The 21,051-nt window shown below is 32.7% G+C and overlaps 2 protein-coding genes and 1 non-coding gene across 3 annotated transcripts in view; 1 reads left to right on the top strand and 2 right to left on the bottom strand.

Moving 5' to 3' along the window:
* Positions 1-522: 522 nt before the first annotated feature.
* Smp_156470 (hypothetical protein) lies at positions 523-2,586 on the top strand. Its single transcript, XM_018794904.1, has 5 exons — positions 523-605; positions 2,166-2,210; positions 2,243-2,268; positions 2,310-2,381; positions 2,419-2,586. Exons 2-5 carry the CDS (start codon positions 2,169-2,171, stop codon positions 2,579-2,581), a joined length of 303 nt encoding a protein of 100 aa, XP_018649270.1. The 5' UTR covers positions 523-605; positions 2,166-2,168; the 3' UTR covers positions 2,582-2,586.
* A 3,341-nt stretch (positions 2,587-5,927) lies between these two features.
* Positions 5,928-21,051, bottom strand: part of Smp_156480 (hypothetical protein) — a gene marked incomplete at both ends in the record, with an annotated part of 53,416 nt that continues 38,292 nt past the window's right edge. The window contains 8 exons of the mRNA XM_018794905.1: positions 5,928-6,341; positions 8,335-8,573; positions 9,343-9,475; positions 9,647-10,010; positions 10,561-10,727; positions 12,439-12,783; positions 14,061-14,419; positions 14,564-14,795. Coding sequence (XP_018649271.1) covers positions 5,928-6,341; positions 8,335-8,573; positions 9,343-9,475; positions 9,647-10,010; positions 10,561-10,727; positions 12,439-12,783; positions 14,061-14,419; positions 14,564-14,795 — 2,253 coding nt within the window. The remainder of the gene's footprint in view (positions 6,342-8,334; positions 8,574-9,342; positions 9,476-9,646; positions 10,011-10,560; positions 10,728-12,438; positions 12,784-14,060; positions 14,420-14,563; positions 14,796-21,051) is intronic.
* Positions 18,691-18,757, bottom strand: Smp_tRNA_02419_Gln_TTG.1.1. The gene has a single exon. It is a non-coding gene (tRNA).

A 21,051-nucleotide genomic window follows, 5' to 3' on the forward strand; every position in this document is an offset into this window, starting at 1 on the left:
AACAGACTATAGACAAAACTTCTACTCCGTAAGAGTTGTCAAATGATGGAATTCGCTGCCGACTGAGCTAGTCCAAATGACTTCATAGGAGTCCTTTAAGAGGAAACTTGACCTATTCTTAAGGACTAAGGATTACATATTATTATGATTAACCAATTTCTTTTTTTCTCTATTATCGTTAATATACCTAGGTTCTTGCCTGGGGGTATTGGTGATCCACTGCTACTAGACACAGAGGCCCGTTAAGCGAAAGCTTCTTCTATTCCGTCCACAACTATTTGAACCATTTGAAAATGGGGAGATTGATAAGTTACGAAGCAACAATTGGTTCAATGTGTGTACTACAAGACATAAAAACCGAAATCGATGTTCTTCGCAATGAATTTGTGGTTTTAGTGCAGCAATAGAACACTTACATAATAGAAAACCTGATATTCATGCAAACCCTCAGCAATGGAAATACAAAATGACCGCCTATTGTCACGCCGTTCAAGGTCGTTAAAAAAGAGCGGCGGGGGCTTTGAAGGCTGACTGTTCTTTTTACCGTGCCTCGATCTTGGTATTGTTTTCGTGCTGTTTGTTATCTATAGCTACTCTTGATAAATGTAAGCATACTTCTTGCGCCTGTCGGTTGGTCGTATCACCTTTCTAGTTTGTTTCCAACCGTCTTGTTATTCTGCACGTTTCTAAAGTACACAAAGTACTTAGCTAGTTCAAGCGACTTCCCAAGAGTCTTTTAAGAGGAAACTTGACATAGTCTTAAGAGCTAAGGATAACATCTTACTATGGTTTACCATTTTTTTTCCTCTTTTGTCGTCAATATACCTAGGTTCCTGCCTGGAGGTATGGGTTATCCACTCCTTCTAGACACGGAAGCCCGTTAAGTGAAAGCTTCTTCTATTTCGTCCACAACCATTTGAACCATTTCAGATAGACGCGATCCGTCACATGTAGTTTATGCTCTTTCATTTTCAGTAGTCTAGATTCGGGGTCGTAATGAAATTTGGCTGTGGGTGTGTGAGTTTGTAGTTTGCTATACTCTCGTCTCAGTTAACTCTTCAATGAAGTTATTAGCCGAGCAACTGAGTTTTCAGTGTCATTTGGTAAATATGAGGTATAAACTCGGAATTTCCAGAGATGTTAGCCGTTTCGGATTATCATGAGACATCAAAGTCAGACTAGTGGAGTGTTTTATCAGGGATTAAGATTGTACCATGATTCTAGGATTCTGCAGAATAATTCATCTCAGTTCGTTATGGAAAAACCCAACCCTTACGCCTATTGTCGATCACTTTTCTGGTATTTGTATCGACGTTATTGCCCTGGTTCGCTCGAAATGGGGAGAGTCCGCCCTCCCTCTCGAAACGCTTCCACATGGCCACGCGTATATAGCCTCCGGGTGTGGCCCCCTAATAAAACCATTTGCTTCAGTTTGGGCCCCTGGGCTGGATCACAGCCCTCACACAATTCAAATGAGATTTGTGTGACGCATATATATCTGGTGCCCCTTTGTACCAATATTTATGTGTTGAAATAAATAGATACTGGATACCTAAGGTTACCTGACAATTTATGAAGTATCCAAAATAATAGTGATGTAATCTCACTAATTTTTGGGTGGTTATTAAACCCATGAACTGAAAGAAATCTATAACCCTGTGTTCACTAACGTCGAGCCAGTACTGCTTTGGGTTTTACCGCATGGGTTAACTTGGAAATGGAGAATAAGACAGCTGAATTTCCTTGGTTTATTAAAAGGATGTGAGTGTCAATCTAAAATGTAGCAAATTGAATTACTGCCAATATTTTAAGATTCTAATTCATCTTTCCCAACTTTTATTTTTCCATTTTTTTTATCGAAGTATATCTTCTGTATGTAGTATTTATTTTTTCCTTTCATGGATACTACGACCCATTTAGTTTTCATTTCGTCGATTTCCTTTTTTGGTACTGATGTGGACATAGCGTTTTAGGTCTACCAAAATTTTTGCTATGCCCGACGTTGCTGACCGAATGTGGGTATAAAAAATATTTTGTCATACAATTTTTTTCACCTCATCTTGTGTTCGCTAAGATTATTTCAAAAGTAAGAAATTTATTTCTGAGTTACATATTCTGGGTTTTTATGACCTTTCTTTTTTTAAATATGGTACTTAACATTTTAGACCATGCCGTATCTAATGGATGAAGAAGTTTCCAGTGATGAATCTGTAAGCTTTTAAATCGTAAGTAACCATTGTAGGTCGAATGTGAAGATGTGGAGATTGAGTATGTTTTTTTTAACATTACTGACAATGGATAATCATAAGTTACAAAAATTTGTCCAAAAGTACAACAGGACCACCAAGTTATGCATCAGTAGCTCAGAAAGATTCAGCTAAGTATGATATTATTTTACTGCCAGTGTAACAACTTTAGAAAACCGAAAAACCCAAGTGATTTACGTATGAGTAAAGGAAAGGTGTTGAATTATCTCCGGATACCGAAAGCTGTTGATTTCATGTCTCCAGATCTAACTGAATATGTTACAGAAACCCAAAGGGCTGGTCTAATTGCACAACTTAAAGTTAATAAAGACTAGTTTTACAAAATTTCTTTTTTTTGACTATGCATCCTTAGCATAAACAATAGATGTCATAAAGAATATGCTAGAAAATGGTACATGTTGAATATAATCCTTTTTGTCTTGCCACGTGTTAACTGAACACATTCAGAATCCCGCAGATTTGTTAAACCATGTTTTTGTTTGTTCATGAATATTTGACTAGATGATTCAGTATTAAACAGTGGTGTTTCCTGTTTTTTCACCACCTATGCGAATTATAGATGCTTGAATTTGTAGTCCTCGACTGGGTCCTTTCGACGCAAAATTTTTCGTGAGAATTGAGAAGCTGATCTTGCCATGCGTTCAGTTTTTGTTGTCAAAACATAAAATATCAGGACATACTTTTTGTCAGTTTATACCATACGGCCATTGCTTTTCCTAGTCATTTATATTCTAATTCGATTGTAAATAACTATATAATACTGAACTGTTGAGACGATTTAGAGACTCTAATGTATGTAAGGTATTGGTAAATTTTTATCACTTGGTAAAAAATCTGAATAATCTCTATTTCTATTTATACATATTCACCCGCGATATAATGCTTCATACAATAAGTCACCGGTAAATATGTCATACTAAATAGGTTAATGACATTATTTTGAAGTAACTATAAAAAGCGTGATGATCATTAAAAGACATGAGGTCGAATGGTATGAAACGTAACCTATGCGCAGTATGTTCCCAGTTAAAAATTCATAAAGTTACACTAACTTAAGCAGATGATGGTGAGGTTTAAGGGTTGATTGGGATCAGAGTCTTGAACCTAGTTAAGTTTTATATTCCTTTAATGAAATTCAGTTCATTCTCTAGTTTTTGATGCATGTAAAATGCAGTTTTGTTTTAACGTATCAAGTTTTTTACAGCGAAACTTCATTGTACCGTACTTGTCGAAGGCAAGTTTAGGAATTATCCTCTTCTTGCACGAACCTGGTAGTTAATTACACCCGGGCAGTATCACAGCCCTCATACAAACCAATGATAACTACGACATCATCTATGTGCTCTCTGGGGTCCTCTTTCTTTATCTCAAGTCTGGACTCAAATTGATCACATCGTGATCAGCTGCGGCTGGGGTAGTTGTGTACAGGAATGCCGCTCCTTTTGGAGCACCTATCTGGACTCTGATAATGCCCTTGTTTGCGTTAATCTTGCATTACGTTTTAGTGGCCAACAAATTCATCTTCCTAAACTGATTGACATCAGCAAATTGGTTGCAGCTTCTGTTGCAACAAAATGTCAAACCGAGCTAGGTTCAAGGCTAGCTACTATTCCATCGAAAAGTATAGATAATTGGTGGTTGTAATTGTATGATGCCGAATAAAGTCACTTGCAGCTTGGCGAAACGTTGCGCTCATGAGCATTGGGTTTCTTCAAGCTTCTTACAACTTATTGAAGTCTGCCGATCTACTTCAGGTGACCCTGAGTTTAACCACACGTTAAGACTGTTAAGTGATGGAATTGGACAAAGTTTGCTCGAGGACCGAGAAGGTTGGTGGTCGGAGCGTGCCAATTTTTCGGAAGCATCGGGTTCATCTGGTAACTACCGGAAGCTCTTTCAACTCATCCGAACCACTGGCAGCAAGAATTCTGGTGTGAGTGAAACAATCCGTGAAGATGACGGGATGCCAATCATTAACATCTATCGACGCCTTGGACGATAGGCAGAGTTTTTCAAGGAGCAGTTCAACTGGTCTGCTGTCCTGGTAACACCCTCTGCCAAATGTTAGAATACCGTCATACTTATTACAGGCAAACAATCGTGGTATTTCCTGACATTAGGGACGCCGTTGATTTGTTGGAAGGGGCTGTTTTCTGGGAATTTCCGTCAGAGGATGGTGTGTCTGAGCAGTTTATTAATATATTGAAAGCTCTATATACAAACATCTCAGACAGAGTGAGGGCATACAATCACCTCTCTCCATTGTTCCATTCAAACAGTGTGGTTAGACTGGATTGTCCAACCTCACAGTTCCTCTGCAACTTTGCCATCAATGGCGTCCTAGAAACAGCTCTGATGGATGTAAGTAATCGTGGTGTGCGTCTGTTGCCTGGAGAAAGACTTCTGGACCTTGAGTGTGCGGATGATATTGTCTTACTGTGCAATGATACCCAAGCCATGCAATCCGCACTTAATCAGTTAGTAATTAGTGTCCACAGGTATGGTATGTACTTTGCACTTCCGAAGTGAACAGATAGAAGTAGTTGAGAAGTTCGTGTATCTAGGTATTTGCATAAGTGCTGGTGGTGGCGTGAGTGATGAGATCGATGCACGTATAATGAAAGCCAGAGCGGCTTATGCCAATCAGGGCCATCTTTGGCGCCTTCGTGATGTTAGTCTGGCTGTAAAAGGTCGGAGCTATAACAAGTCGATGAGAGCAGTTTTGCTCTCTGCTTGTGATACCTGACCTCCGAGTTGAGGATGTTAGACGACTTTCTATGTTTGATCATTGTTGTATCCGAAGGATTGCTAACATCCAGTGGCAACACCATGTTATCAATGCAGAGGTTCGGCATCGTGTGTTCGGCGCAGAGACGATAATTCAATTGGTGTCACCATCTTGAAACATCGACTTCAGTGGCCGGGACACGTTCTACAAATGTCGTCCCATCTTGCGCATTATTTGCCGGTGTGTGTTCATTATTATTATTATTATTATTATTATTATTATTATTATTAGTTTGATGTCTTCATATATTCACATAAATCTTACTGTATAATAAAGTAAAACCTGATAATGTAATTGAATATGATACTGTCTGCTTATATGTTGTAATTTATAATATGCCGGTTTTTAATACTATCATCTTGTTGTCAACTAATAATGATAAATAAATGAAAACGTTGACATTTTTCAATACTCGATCATTGAGTAGATCAGCTGTATTAAAACATATACTAGCAATACTATATGAATACCAAATCTGTTATACAATCATATATAAAATTAAAAAAAACGATTTATTCTTTTTATTTAATTATGTCTGGAAGACGAAAGATACTTAAAAAGATTTAACGTTATTCCTTAAAAATATTAAGTCAGATCTTCACGGGGATGAGATTATCGTTTTTTGTTTATTTCAAGAAAATGACAGTTTTCGTTATATTAAGATAAAAAAGTAGTAGTAGTAGTTTCCATTCAGCTGATTCCTCTTTTTCTGCTTGTGTATTCATCATCTGTAATAATGGATATAAAATGATTTAATTTCATTGTTAGTGCGCATAATAATTATTAAATATGTTTTTATTATTGACATAAATATACAGGCAAAGAATCGTTCTGTAAATGCAACATCAATAACTTGTAGTTTTTGTTGATAGTTAAGGCTGTGGTACATATTCGTACTTATTGTCCGGTGTAATAATTAACAAATACCCTTGTTTTGGACCTGTTAAAATAGTTGGTTGTGTATATGCGAGAGGTGAATACTGACAATTTTGTTGTTGTGATGTGGATTGTTGGGTTAACTGTTGATCTGTTGTTAATGACGGTAATACAATAACAGCATTAGTAGGCGAGGCTGTCATAACCCGTGGATTCACCCCTGAAGTTGCTGGAAGGCCTATAAAAACTGAATTAGAATGTGGTATTTGAAAAACAAGTGGTGCTTTTTTACTGTTTTTGTTATCCGTTGCTTGTTGATGCTCTGAAAAATTCAACATTTGTGGAGTAGGCATGATAACGATGGGATATTGAGGATTAGTGTGAAGACAATTTGATATTTCTTGTAAAATCTAGTTTTAAAATAAAAAAAGGGGAAAAAGTTTTAAAATCTTACAGTGTCATTGATTAAGTAATATGATATTTGAAACAAATTATTCGATAGTCATTAATTGGTTTAGTAACCGTAAAGCTAATCCCGTAGGACTAATTCCTCATTTTTTGTTCGTCTCACTTTGATTCTTATGGCTCTTCATTTTCGTAATGTTAGTTTATGAAAAGTTTTCAAAATTAATCCAACGTACTTTGATAAGTTCTCGCAATAATAATGATTATTTATGTAGTAATGTACCTACCATTATTTATTCTATACATTTCTTAAGTACTTCTAGCACTGATATGTATTGTACTGCTAAGTCATAGTGAGCTTTATGTAGGGTTATTGTGTTCCTATCAAATATATTACTGTGATAATACCATAGAAAATACAAATGGTCCTACGACTTTGGCGAAACAACACTGAGTCTTATTCAAATTCTGTCATGTTGAACTTATACATACTACTGAAAACCGGCCACCGGAAGTTAATTCGTTCATCAGGATCAACAATGTTAATTCAGTAATTGAATTTAGAAACAGACATGTAACAATATGGTTGGATGTTATCCTGATTGCTTTTCCTTTTCTTATCTCTACTAAATATAGATTACCTTAGTTAACCATCAGTTTATTATTTAGACTTAAGAAAGAAAGCGAATCATACTACTAGGTCAGTTTGGGAAAGGATAGGAGTCGAAAGTAGTGTGGTTTGAGATTAAGATAATTAGCTTAAACAGCTATTCAGCTCCAACTATCTGGTTGAAACCAGTAAATGAACGATATCTGGGTATTCTAAATTGAGTGCATGATAGCCACATGGTGTGCTCAACTAAGAATCACATCTCCCATCTTTTGTTCATCTCAGTCGTCCGTTTCTAACTCTTTTTACACTCGATTTATCACATCTTAGTTGAGATTAATGTATATCTTTGCAGATACTGGTGTAGATCATAATCAGGCTGAATGTAGATTGAAATACTGAGTTGTTGAAAGCGAATGGGATCAATATTTATTTTCAGGACTACACAAAATGACGAATCAGTCACGACTAGTAGGACAGCTTTAAATTTGGCGAACAACTCCAATTTAGTTATGGATGAAAACTATTATGTTCTTTTAAGTATACAGCCTGCCAAATAAATGCCCAACTGTGTCCTATACATTCGAGGGTGATTGTTTGTTGGTTTCTGCCTCATAATTCCATTGTCGCGTTTGGTCACTCAAGCTTAGGCGTTAACAGTTTCCCTTTGCTTTTGATGTGGAAAATGGTCTTACAGAGACAGTAAAATTTTAAACAAGCAGCTGAAGACCTTGAATGTTGAGGATTATCAGAGATATTTCAAGCAACATAAATGGAGAAGGATTATTCTCCACAACTGTAGAGTGTTTTGAAAGGGATAAGATCAGTGTACCCTAGATTCCGTAAAGTTTTTGTGGATGTTAGTATATTTATTAGACAGGCCACGTAAAATTGATGACCTCAGAATACAGTTATTGCGTTTAGCTAAACAGTATTAGACTATCGAATGAGATCGACATTAGTAATCAGTTAGTCGCGTGGCTAACATAAGAGATGAGACTAGTAATACTTTACAGAATATCTGGGTACTTATATTTATAAGTCAATAGTTTGTCTTTGAGAACTAACATTTTATCTCGTGAAACAAGCATTAAATTATAAATATAGAGAAAACAAATATCACTGTCAGCCCTTAATGCACTCCGAAAACATGGATGATATTTTATTAAGTATCTGGTAATATCATGAAATAAAGTCGAAAACTCAAGTTAATACTTCATTTTAACAAGAAAAGTGCAGTTTATTGATATAAAAATATAGACTTCGCAAACTATATATGAAATTTACAAATTAAAGATAAAGTAAACAGCTAGGCTTGAAGGTAAAAATCTTACTACCGTCAGTTCTGTTCATTTACAATAAACATTGCTTGTTATATCAGGGCTTACCTTACTTAAGTAATCTCGTTTTTGTTCTGAATTAGCAGTACTTTGAAGATATTCGGGGCTGGGGTTTTTAGGTCTTTCCAATTTTCCCACCATTTCTGTTGATGCTGACGGCTGGAGATTATTTGCTTCATAATCTTTCGACTGATTCTGATTAGTAGATTCACCCATAATAAATCGTGTCGGACTAACTGGAGTTGAATATGGAGCACCCAACGATCTGAGAAGTTTGTTTGGGGTATCTACAAAAATATGACAATGGGAATATATTCGTAAGTTAGTGTTACTTTGTCGTCTAGATCTTTTCTGCGTGAAACTAGTAAATCGTCTGATGATCAATATTTGCAGTTCTAGGCTTGGTAGTAAACTCCTATCAGTCATTGTCAAGCTAGGCATTACCATTTGTGTTAAGTTATGAAAACAATACGATATTCCATCGGATCCTCGTTCATAATAGACAATACTATCAGCTCAGTAAGTTGCGTTAATCAGGACAGAAATTAAGCTTCATGTAATTCAACCATAGTTATCAATATCTAAATCATTTTGAATTCCATTGTGACCACGTAATAACATTAAGTGGAGAATCTTCAAAAACCATGCAATAGAGGATTTCATTCTAATTTGAAAACGTTTTGGTATTTTGCACTCAATGTCTCACATGGAAACAAATTAGAAAAAAAAACATCCAAGGAAGATACACCTAATCCAATTGTTCATTTATCCAATTTCAGTCAAGTCCTTATTTCACATAAACACCGTCCATTATTATCAATGATACTGATCTTATTTATATCATGTTTATGCTGTACAATTAAGGGTGATGAAATTAAAGAGTGATTTCACGTTTTATGATCAATTGTAGACGATTTTTTACTTTATTATGTGATTGTATTGGAACACAGTAAATTGTCTTCAAAGGTAAAATAAACCTTTTACCAGAGTATTTTTCGTTTTAATTTTGTAATAGAATAAAATGATGATGGAAATAAAAATAACCAGTAAACTAACTTATACTTTTATTATGCCAACAACGTTCATCCGCCATAGGGTATGGAGAATAATTCATTTGTATATTTGGATTAATTGCTATTTGTGAAGTAGATAAAAATGAATTATGCCCCGATTTATGGTATAAAGAATACTGTGTAGGATTTGAAGAACACCAACATGTATTTTGTATAGATTGATTTGATGGTATAACAATTGTGCTTGAACTCATTGGATAATAGATATTTTTATCATTATTATTATTATCATTATCACCATCAATATTAATATGTTTATCAATAGAATGATAATGATCATTTTCTACCGTGTCGGTGATTTCATTTATTCTATAATCTGAATTATTTTTTGTCAATATTATTGATGGTGATGTACTTAAAGAATTTTGTCCAGGTGATTGATACCATGTTCGTGGCCTATTTCTTGGTATACTCAGACTATTTGTATTAAACACATTATCAGTATTATTATCTTCAGATTCACTCATCATTTCTGACCAAACTGATTGTTCTGGTTTTTCAGTATAATTTAAACTTTCACTTAGTTTTGTATTGAAACTGTGATTTTTTGGTTCATTTTCAATTTCATGTCTTATTCGTTCAAGACCCATGACTCTTGGCAAAGAACCATCTGATGAGGAACTCAATGGTCTACGTCTTGCATAAATTGGTCTTTGAATGTGATAAAAAAAGGAATATTAATAGTCAAATATATAAATGTAGTAAAAAATTATTTTGAATTTCATTATCATCACTGAATGAGGTTGTTAAGTGAACTACTTAAAAGAAGGGAGCAACGTACTGAAATTCCATAGTATTTTGAAATTCCTTATCGTTTATTCTTACAGCTTAAGAAAGATTTTTTTTTTAGGTTAAACGTATATGTGCTTTTAAAAACCTTTGTATCAAAGAATATATATATTTAAGTAATACCTATTTCATGGTTTAAGATTAGCAGAAGTAATAGTATAACTGAAATAACTCTGGAAATGTACGGTATACTAACTTGTGAATATAGCAGTCTCTAATTAGATGAGATTGTAGATTGATGTAAATGTCACTGAAAAGAAATAATTGGATAAATCTTCCCTCTCCGCGTTATCAGTTATTTTTGCTAATTTTAATTCTCAGTGAAAACTTTTCAGAATCAGTTATATCTTCACAAAACAATAAATAAATATTGCAAAGTTAGCTGATACATGTTTAAAGAATCCTCACTTACTGAAGATCAGCTGCTGGTGGAAAAAACACATAGTCTGTATCAAGTTTTACTGCACCAAATCCCTTTGTTCTAATTAATTCGAGCATTTGACGAACTGTATGTTGTAGCGCTGTCAATATTTGTACACGAAAACCTGGCCGATTACCAGCTTTTTCCCATGAATCAAACTGAAAATGAGATATATGTAAAAGATTTAATATAATTAGTCTTTTGTGCATGATCGCTGTATATTATTTTTGCAGTATATTTGGAATAATTATCTTTTCATTAATCCACCTTTGTGGCGTATCATATTGTTTAAGGTAATCTTAATCATACGATTCAGTTATTGGTATCGAAAGACTAAATCCGAAGGACAATCCATGATTTTTAAGATTTCAATTATAATAAGTCACAAGTAATACAGTTATCTACTTATAACACTTTATCTTAGTGTTACGTTATTGTAGAATTCGAAGCGTTAACTACCGACAAAGTAGCTAAATTTCAAATATTGGGTCTTTTGTATGCTTGTAAGTGCATATGTTTATGAGTACTTACACTATTATTTTATGTTTTATCAGTGCCCTGATTGATTTCATTTAGTAATTAATACTTTCAATCTAAACTATTCTTTAAAAGCTGTTTAGCTAACTAATTATAACTTCTGTCTTAAAGCTTGAATTTTTATCCAGCTAATGTAAAATAAAAGTGTTAATGAAAACAAACCAACAAGTTTTATACTATTCTATAGTTTAGTTAACTCGAATTGAAATGCTGATTACGTTTAATTAATTAAGAAGTGGTATACATTATTAATCTCAAATGTTTAATTCCATTTGAATTGTTCTGATTATCATCTGGGATGACAGTACTCAACTCATAAACCCACTATACAAATAATTAAACTACATGCACAAAGTGTTCAAAGTACTTTCTGCCATTTGTGAAGAACTTTGAATGAAGTCTCAGACTATATACTTAAATGTAGGTGGATTTATAACCATGTTAAATATATGATTACAGTAAGACCAAGCAGACTACTCACAATATGTTTACGTTGCGTAGTTATTTAATGCTATATTAGTTTACAGGAAAATTAGGCCTTGTGCAAATTCATTTAACCTGGATAGCACGTATGCTACTTTTGATGCATGTATTAGGACAAACAGGACACTAGTAGACAATTTCCTATCATAACAATTGGTTTTCTTTGACAATCAGATCACTTGTAGCCTATCCTGGCTATATGAACTCATTTTATGGACAAAAGTAATACACAAGTATCATTACTAACATTTGACCGTATAATTTCCAATAAACAAACCATTTGGTAGGTTGTTAATGATAAAAATATCAATAACTTCATTTTTAATAGCAATATATATTGCATTTAGTTCACTATTTTTTTCTTTAGAGATTTAAGTCATAGAAACAAGACACTAAGGTTCATGCACGCTTAAAACCTAGTTTCATGTTGAAATACCGTTAGTATATTACCTTGACCTATTTCATTACATTTACAAAATTACCCTCTTTTTGAATTACGGTTAGTATTTAGGGTAAGTGTTCAGAACATAAAACACTGATTTCAATCCTATTTAGATCTCTAAAATATAAAGCTAGAACTTTACAAAAGAACGAAAAATTTCATGTCATCATTACAGCACTTCCATAGTTGCATTTCAACATGATCTCAATTCTATTGATTTGATTCATGTACTTTAATTAAAATACTTGATTGTGGATTTTACTACTTAAATCAGTCAAATGTTCATTAGCTTTAAAGTCTACCAACAACACTGATTCATTTCATATGTGATTTAAAATTAAACCAAGTCTATTACTAAAAAGCATATTAAGTGTACTTCATTATGCTTTCATTGAGTATGAACTTACTCTTTCAGCTACTTTCGGTGTTTCGAAATCACTCATAGGTGGTCCTTGACTAGTTAATGGACAGCTAAATCCCAATCTAAGCCCAGTTAATGGTATATGGTGTGAATGTCTTCCATGTTTTCTAGCATTATCAGGTGAACTTAAACTTGGTAATTGAGTTTGGAATGTGACATAAATACGAGGTTCACTATGTTTACATTCTTTGCCTTGACATTGATTGGATTTTGAATCTGTTGTACGATTACGGTTTGGGGTACTTGAATGACATGAACAGCGATGAGTTACTGATGTGATTCGTACAACAAATCTATCTCTATGATGACTTCGCATCCAAGGACGCTCTTGCTAATAATATAATAAATAAAAACATAAAATTAGTACATAACTAGTAAAAATAGATATAAGATTAACATCGTTTTTATTTTGCTGTTTGGTCTATTTACTGACTGTATTTTATCTCTGAAGATTGAACAGATTACCTAAAATGTCTCATTTGCGCGAGTGTTTCAGTAGTTTCTACAGTTCAAAAGCCCTAGCAACTATTAGTATTCCTTATGAATGACAGGCTGTATTTCTAACTTGAGTTTATTAATATCCGTTGACAAAACATCTCTCTGAATCAGTTTATATATTTTCAATAGTCTGGTTGCAGTGAACTCACTATAACTGATAAAACGTTATATCTTGAATACATTAAGAAAGATACAAACTACTTCATCTTTCCTAATGAGTTTTTGCTAATGGGATATATTGTTTAGAATTCGCAAATTTATTAGCTAAATCATAGTTGCATGGACTGAGAAATATGTTGTTGCATTTACCGGGAGAAATCTGATCTAGGTAATAAAACAAGTATTTAGGTTTTAGCAGTTTCTAGTCAGCCATGGTTTGCAGTATGTTTTATTATTATATGGAGCTCGTATCTGAGTTCTAACGTTAACTGTCCGTCGGTCACTTATATTTTCGAACAAAACGTTCACTGAACTTTGTGTAAATTCATCTTTAGATTCTCAAATGAGATGAAATGTACTAACTTGATCCTATCGCTAGCCATAAACCATCTATACTATGCTTAACAAACGTGTCACTTAACATACATTAACTTAGAACTATGGTATCTAAAAAGGTGTGAGGAAACCTACTGTTAATAGAAAGCAAGTATTTGAAGTTATCGAAATTGATCTCTAAAGATATGATTTTATTTACAATCATCAAAAGCTTCAAAATAAGACAATAAATGTAGTCGTTACAACAAGTTTTCAGTGTTTTTTGTAACCGGTGTTATCCTATTTTTACAGCAACTATTCTCAAACGAAAACTGATGTTTATTCTTTATTACTTGGTTTAATAACTGCTAAATATCGAACGGAATTGATATTCGAAACAATCCAGTTTATACGATACATACTACTGGGTACCATGAATATTTGAAACTCACTAAAATATTAGCATCGGTGATGACTAACCGAATCCAAGTTATCTAAATAGTGGATACTGGATTTAAACTTAGTCTTTTGGAGTCGATCTAAATCACATGAAAGTATTGTTTTATTCAACATTTCTTATTCGTTTGTTATCACCTATCTACTGATGAATTTTTATTTATTTTCAAAAAAACTTACATTTAACAATCTTGATACATTAGTCACTTGTCTTGAATATCCTAAATTGGTATTAACAACTTGATTTGGATTATCATATGAATCAGGATGTGACCATATGTGATGGTTAGTTTTAACAGTCTCATGTGTTGGTTCCATTTCATACGGATTCAATTTTCCAACTTCCATTTTTGAATTTTGATTTACATTTTCTACATTTCCTGTCGTGATATTATCTTGAATTTTTACTATAGGTGTATTTGTTGGTCTGTTAGTCGACTGTATATATGATGTTGAGTTACTTGGCAGTTTAGTATTTTGTTGTGTGTTTGTATCATCTGTCCATATAGACTCTGTTTTTATTTCTGGGATTGTATTTTCTGAAATGAAATTGTTATTACTAGTTATACTAGGTGTGTGTTCATTATTATTATTATTATTATTATTATTATTATTATTATGTTGTTGTTGTTGTTGTTGATAGGACTGATGTGATTGTTTAGTTAATTGTTGAATAATTGAACTCCAAACATTATTTGATCCATTCGGTTTAATTGGTAATTGTAGAAGTTGAGTTAGTAAATTTAAATTATGTAAATTTGCATTTTGTGAATTATCGTTTTGAATAATCGATTGTAGTAATTGAATAATTTCTTGATTATTTTGACTTATCCCTGTTATCGATTGTGTTTGACGTGAGATTGGGAGAGAAGAATCCGAATATTTAGGGAGTGATATATTTGAACCACAAGGAGACTGTTGAAAATATAAGGAGAATGGTATTAATGGTATTATAAGTAACTAATTCAATGATTTTATTCAAAATTACTTAATCATAATTACGACTCAATTCTTACATGACCATTTTAAAAGTTGACAGGTATCTTTACAAAGTACGTGTACAATTATTATTGATCGTGCGGTATATTGAACTCATGGCAATATGTATGGGGATTTGTGGAGATTAAGATTGATGAACATGTCTTTTTGTAGACGTAAATTTAGTTCAAATTCATCTCTATAATAACTGCTTTAAAAAATATGTAATAGCTTCGATATTCTTTATTTATTAATTGTCTTGAAAATCTTTAAGATGTTAAGATGGTATCAGTTATCAAGCAAATAGTAAATTATCACACTGCTAGAAACATGATGTCATTTTTCCTATGACTTCTGTAGAATACACTGAGGGATGAAGACAGTAAACACTTCTTCCTGTTATCCAATATCTATGCATTGAAAAGTACACAGAATATTTATATGTTCAGTTTAGAAGCAGCCAACTTTCTAAATAAATTTTCAATTGTTCTACAATGATTATCTACAGATAATTTTCATCTACATGTTAAAACTGATTTCGATCAAGATTTCTTCAGCATAAAGTATGTACGTACTTTTGTTATTTAAATAATTAATACTATTGCTTTTAAGGTTTAAACAGTGAAGAAAACTCGCGGCGAGACTATAATTTATGGATGAGCCAATCAGAAGCGTCTGAGGGATTTCAAGGTCAAAGCGCCAATTTCAGTACCTGTACAATCGGTTCACAGAGGATTTTAGAGAAAACGAGACAATACAGCGGCTACAATAAATGGGACTACTAAGAAGTTCCTTTATTTGTAATTGCGGTAATTAATTGACTTGTAGACCTTGCGCAGACTACCCTGATGATGTTATCTGTCGATGTAATATATGTTAAAGGAGGAAGTCTGCTATAATATGAACTCTTTTCTCTCGATCCAGATTGAGACTAAGGTAAATTATAATAATTGCTGTGAACTGTATAATAAAAGCACCAGTATTATTGGCTGCAATATTCGCAGATGTTACTGAAACTTTGGTGTTCAGAGGTATGAGTGTTGTAGGGATATATGCGTAATAAAAATGACAAACTTACATAACCGGAGTACATACAACAAGCTATGTGGTCGAGGCTGAGAGAGCTTTTGTGACCTTATCATGGCTCCAGAGACCGAGTATTATGTAGCCATATGGATGAGTTCCTCTACCTTATGCATTACGATTTCAAAACCTTTTAATCTCTTTCTAACCTTGACAAGATTTTGGACCATGTAAAAGAAGTGTACCCACTCTAATTCTTTGGTGTTGTATAATATTTTTAGTCTATACTGTTTTCTAATTAGCCAACATTTCTCAAAGTCACTTAAAATTCGTTCAAAGTTCGCTCATAGATTATAGTCTCGCCGAATTCGCAAATAAAATGAATTAATCTTATTCTTCTAAGATCGTTGTTTCCACTTTATTCAAATAAAATAATAGTTGAACTTGATTTATTTAGTAATCAAAAGCATATATATCAATGCTCTATATTCCTTTTGTTTAATACAAAGTATCTTAAACTGACCTATGTAAATCACTTAATTTCAAGAAGTAGGGACATTGGAACGGCTCAATACAGTATATATAATTTCTCAAAAAAACATTTCGAACACCTTTTTAGGCTGTTTCTACAGTAAAACTTAGACAAAATATGCCAGGAAACATGAGAAACCATAGACACTAATCCCTTTCTATTAAAAATTTAATAATGTAAACTATTGTAAGTTGAAATTTCGTTTATTAAACAATCTTGTTCTTTAAATAATCAGTCTAGATTTAGGAATATTGACTACATATTGTTTGAAACGATCTATTCTGAATGATTGACATAAATATTGTTAAACTATTCGTAACTGATTTTGTTAATGAGCGAATTTTTAAGATATTCATAAGTAAACTACACGAGAGTTTAAACATGTCTAGTTAATGGTAGATAAATTAAATGAACAAATGGATAGAAAGTTTGTAAAGATTTCTAGTGTATTATATATCACAGACTGACTTCAGCTAGACAGTAATTGAAAAACAGATATTGGTAGACAGCTGTTTTGTGTTGGTTTAGGATATTGCATCAGTGCCCATCCACATTCTTACCATGGATTGAAACAAATACATCTAGACCTCGCCGCTAGGGATTTACATTTAAATTACGAAGTCCCTTATTCATTGGTTTAAATTTCTGATTTCAGTTCATTCATTATTAAAAAATACAAACATTGTCTTCCAACATCAATTATAATTGTTTCACACCCGATTTGAATGACCTATATGGTCATAACTTCTCTCTAGTACTTCTGGAATTTCGGAAGCTAATCATGGTCCTGTGTTTCCTGATAGTATCATGGAGATGTATTGGTGACCAGTCTCAAGCTAGAATGAATTGGATAGTCAGTACTTACTGACTTTCAAGGATTTTTCTAGTTAAGGCCAGTCTACAGTATAAACTATTTCCCAATAAATTAACCTTTCATTAGTTGAATAATTTACTACACTCTAGTTTTAAATAATCACTCAGTATCTGCATTGTAGTTCATAAAAGTACTTTTTGTATCTAAAACAATAATGCTGATGTAAACAATGAATGAAATAGTAGGTCGATAATTCATGTTCTGCTTATACATGAGCTATAATCTTATGAAATTTAGAAACAGTCGTTAGATGAGGCAATTTATTAATTCCTAGTATTATTAGGTAAGTTATCAAATTTTCGTTTACAATAAAATGTCCTCTTACCTAAATTATCTTATGAATAGCCTTGATATTTCTAAACACTCATTAGTACATTCTACTTAGTCTACTCAATACTTTTACTCTCATTAATAAGATGAGGAGTTAATTTTAACTAACTTTCCTATTCAATGTATAATGCATTGATAATCTATTAGTTCTACGCCCCTTTTTTTTAATAACTTAAGTTGAACAGATTGTCACGCAGCTTTAATGGATAATAATTACATTTTATAATTATCTAGTATAATTCTTACTGATTTTCTTTTAAGATTATTCATTGTTTAGATTTCCTGAATATGTTATAATCTCAATGGATTGATCAATTGATCATCTATTCATTTAAAAGAGATCATAGAATCTTTTTTTTGTTTTAGTGTTTCACCACAAATTTTAAATTGACCTCTAATTGAAAAAAGAACCTTTGAAATATAAAATTAGTAGGATAGTAATGTTACTCTATAGTGATCAATTTATTTTTAAAGGAGAGAGATAAAGAGAGAGAAGTGGATATATGTTTCACAGAGTTGATGAGATTTGTATGAGTCAAGAAAGGAAAAAAAAGACGTTTTGAGCATCTTAGATGATACTGAGCACTTTATATTTTTCCAAACAATCTACTTCATTAAATAAAAAAAATTAGTGAAAGGGATATAATTATTTTAAACTATAAGTAATGATAACGTCATAATTGACATTTTTATCCTTAAAGCATTAGGAAATAATGTAAATAATTTCAGTTCAAGGTTATTTATATTTAAACTTCTGAAAAAAAAATGTTTTCGATTATTTCTAATTTATTGATTAAAAATTGAAAATTGATTTTTCAATAATCAATGAAGCAAAAAAGAAAGTTAAATGCACTTAGTGTTGTTTGTTTGAATCTTCCTATTGATGTTTTAGGACTGCAATTAGTCAGTCATTAATTGGCATATGTGCATACTGTGCTTATTGCTTCGATATAGCCTAAATTCACAAACATGGTAAGCAAAGATAAATAGTGGCTCGTAGTGGGATCCAGGACGCGCATTTCGTCCTGTTTTGGACTCGTCAGCTGGATGTACCTGCATCTCAGAGTTGATGTTCACTCTGGCACTCGAACCCAGTACCTTTCGCTTCAAACGCCATCGCGTTATCCACTCAGCTACTGAGTCCTGATAGCCACTTGCTGTTGTTAACATCTACAATGCATAAGTCAGACATTGAATGACTAAATTTTACGGTAAATCAAGAACACTATACTGACAAACAAGAATAAAATCATCGTCCTCAAGGTACGGATTGCAATAATAGTCTTCTTACAAATGATTCAATCATTTATGATGCATGAGAATGAGTTAGTAAATCCTATATATAACATACCAACTGTAAACATCTTCTTAATAATCAAGAAATAGTTGGCTTACTTAGGTTTTTAGCAACACTTTGTATAACCACAATCATGCTACTTTATTTTCCAAACTGAAATAGGTACTGTAAAGCCTGAACCTGATTTTAATTATTAAAAATTGAATACTTCAAATATTAGGTGTTTGTTGAATTCCTAATTGACAAAATCATTGAATAATGCTTATGAACAAAATAATTACTGATCGTCCTTAATTGTTCCGCAATGAATATAGTATTTGATATCAGAAAGTGTTTTGTGTATATTATAGTAGTTTTAATAGTTGAGATCGTGAGTCGATTGAAGCTAGACCAACATGGAAAACCAGGAAGAACTGGAGGGCCGCCTCGCCCTATTGTGGGACTCCTCAACAGTGCGCATCCACGATCCCACCTCGCGAGATTCCAACCCAGGACCTATCAGTCTTGCGCGTGAGCGCTTAACCACTAGACCACTAAGCCGGCCGTTATCTAACGGTGTTAATGTCTAACTTCAACCGATTCACGAAATTGAGCGACACATCTATCATTGTGTTCAGTGAGTTGCTATCTCACAACAAACCTAGTTGAACTCCACTGGTCACTGCTTCTCACTAGAACTCCAGGAAATACCTCTTGAAGCCAGCCACTAGTGAGCATATGTTGATTAATATCAGAAGGGGTATTGGTTGATTTCAGTTATTAAGCTTAACTATTGTTAAATAGTATAACAATGAGAAATATTAATAAATTTTTTGGCTGAATAATAGAAAAAATATATAAAAGTCAAGATTTCATATAATTATATATAGCCGTTTCATATTAGATTTTAATCTCATTTCCAAGAAATTATTGACTTCAAAATGAAGAGAGGTAAGTATAAATCTATCTTATATAAAACATATGTATTGAGATGGTGGAGAAGATTTGTAGCTCAGGTGGATGTTTTTGATGGAGTTTTGTTCTCTGAGCTGGATGGAATCTATGGAGTAGGAATATCAATAAATAACTAAAGCCCACTTTACCGATTAACCATAAATAGCCTAAAGCATAGAATGTAGAACAAAATAAATGTTATGTTCTCAAATAATAAGACAAATAGCGGCGAAACAACAATTCGTAGTCAGATACGATCTGTTTAATAGTATTCAGTTGCCTCGATATTGTTTTTAGAATGTAAATGATTTAGTCGAGATACACAAGAAATATCAAAACAACAACAACAACAAAAAAAACTTGGAACAGTTCAATATCGACTTTTCTGACAGCTGTTAGAAACAGTACTTCTGTGAAGTTATTGAATTTCACCAAGTCTGTAAAATATATATATTGGTTTTCATTTTTAACATTGGTGAAATTTAGGTCAAGGTCTACGTGTTAGTTACCATTAACCATGGATAATATAATCGGACATTATTATCCATGAATATGAAATTTGAAGACCTAGAATTTGAAATATAATTTATTTCTATCATTTCAATAGTATCAAATGTCTAACAAAAATATAACAGTATAGCCCAAATATTTATCTTATTCATAGTCCAAGAAAAATTAATCTAATATGATATAAAATTATTGATATATCATTAAATAAAAGTAAATATTTAACATGTATCCTGAGAGATACATGTTATAATTATCATATTGACTAAATGAACTTGCTACTTTTGTTTCCATGAAATGAAAACAATGATCTGGTTATGCAAGTATACAAACTAGTTAATGTCCAATAATTATTCCGGAAAATATATGATCAGCAGTAGTAGTAGTAGTATTAATGGCTTTATTCAATATTATATTTTTCTCAGCACAAAGTATTTCAACAAGTTTCCTTTCCTTATTTCTTGATTGACCGGGACGATAAATATTGATTGATCATCATTTGGATGTAAGCAGTTCAGAAATCAACATGTGAATAATGTTCATTCTTTTCAATGCATATTGTCAGTTACCACGATGTACTTTTTTGTAACTTATATAGCGTAAGGTCGTAAGCTTATCATAAACGCATCTGACTAGGTTATGCAACTAATAGACATATTAATGTGTTAAAACAAACAAAAATCAGACAACTTATTGA

This window comes from Schistosoma mansoni, chromosome 1 (genome assembly GCF_000237925.1).
Source record: "Schistosoma mansoni strain Puerto Rico chromosome 1, complete genome".
Classification (NCBI taxonomy): Eukaryota; Metazoa; Platyhelminthes; class Trematoda; order Strigeidida; family Schistosomatidae; genus Schistosoma; species Schistosoma mansoni.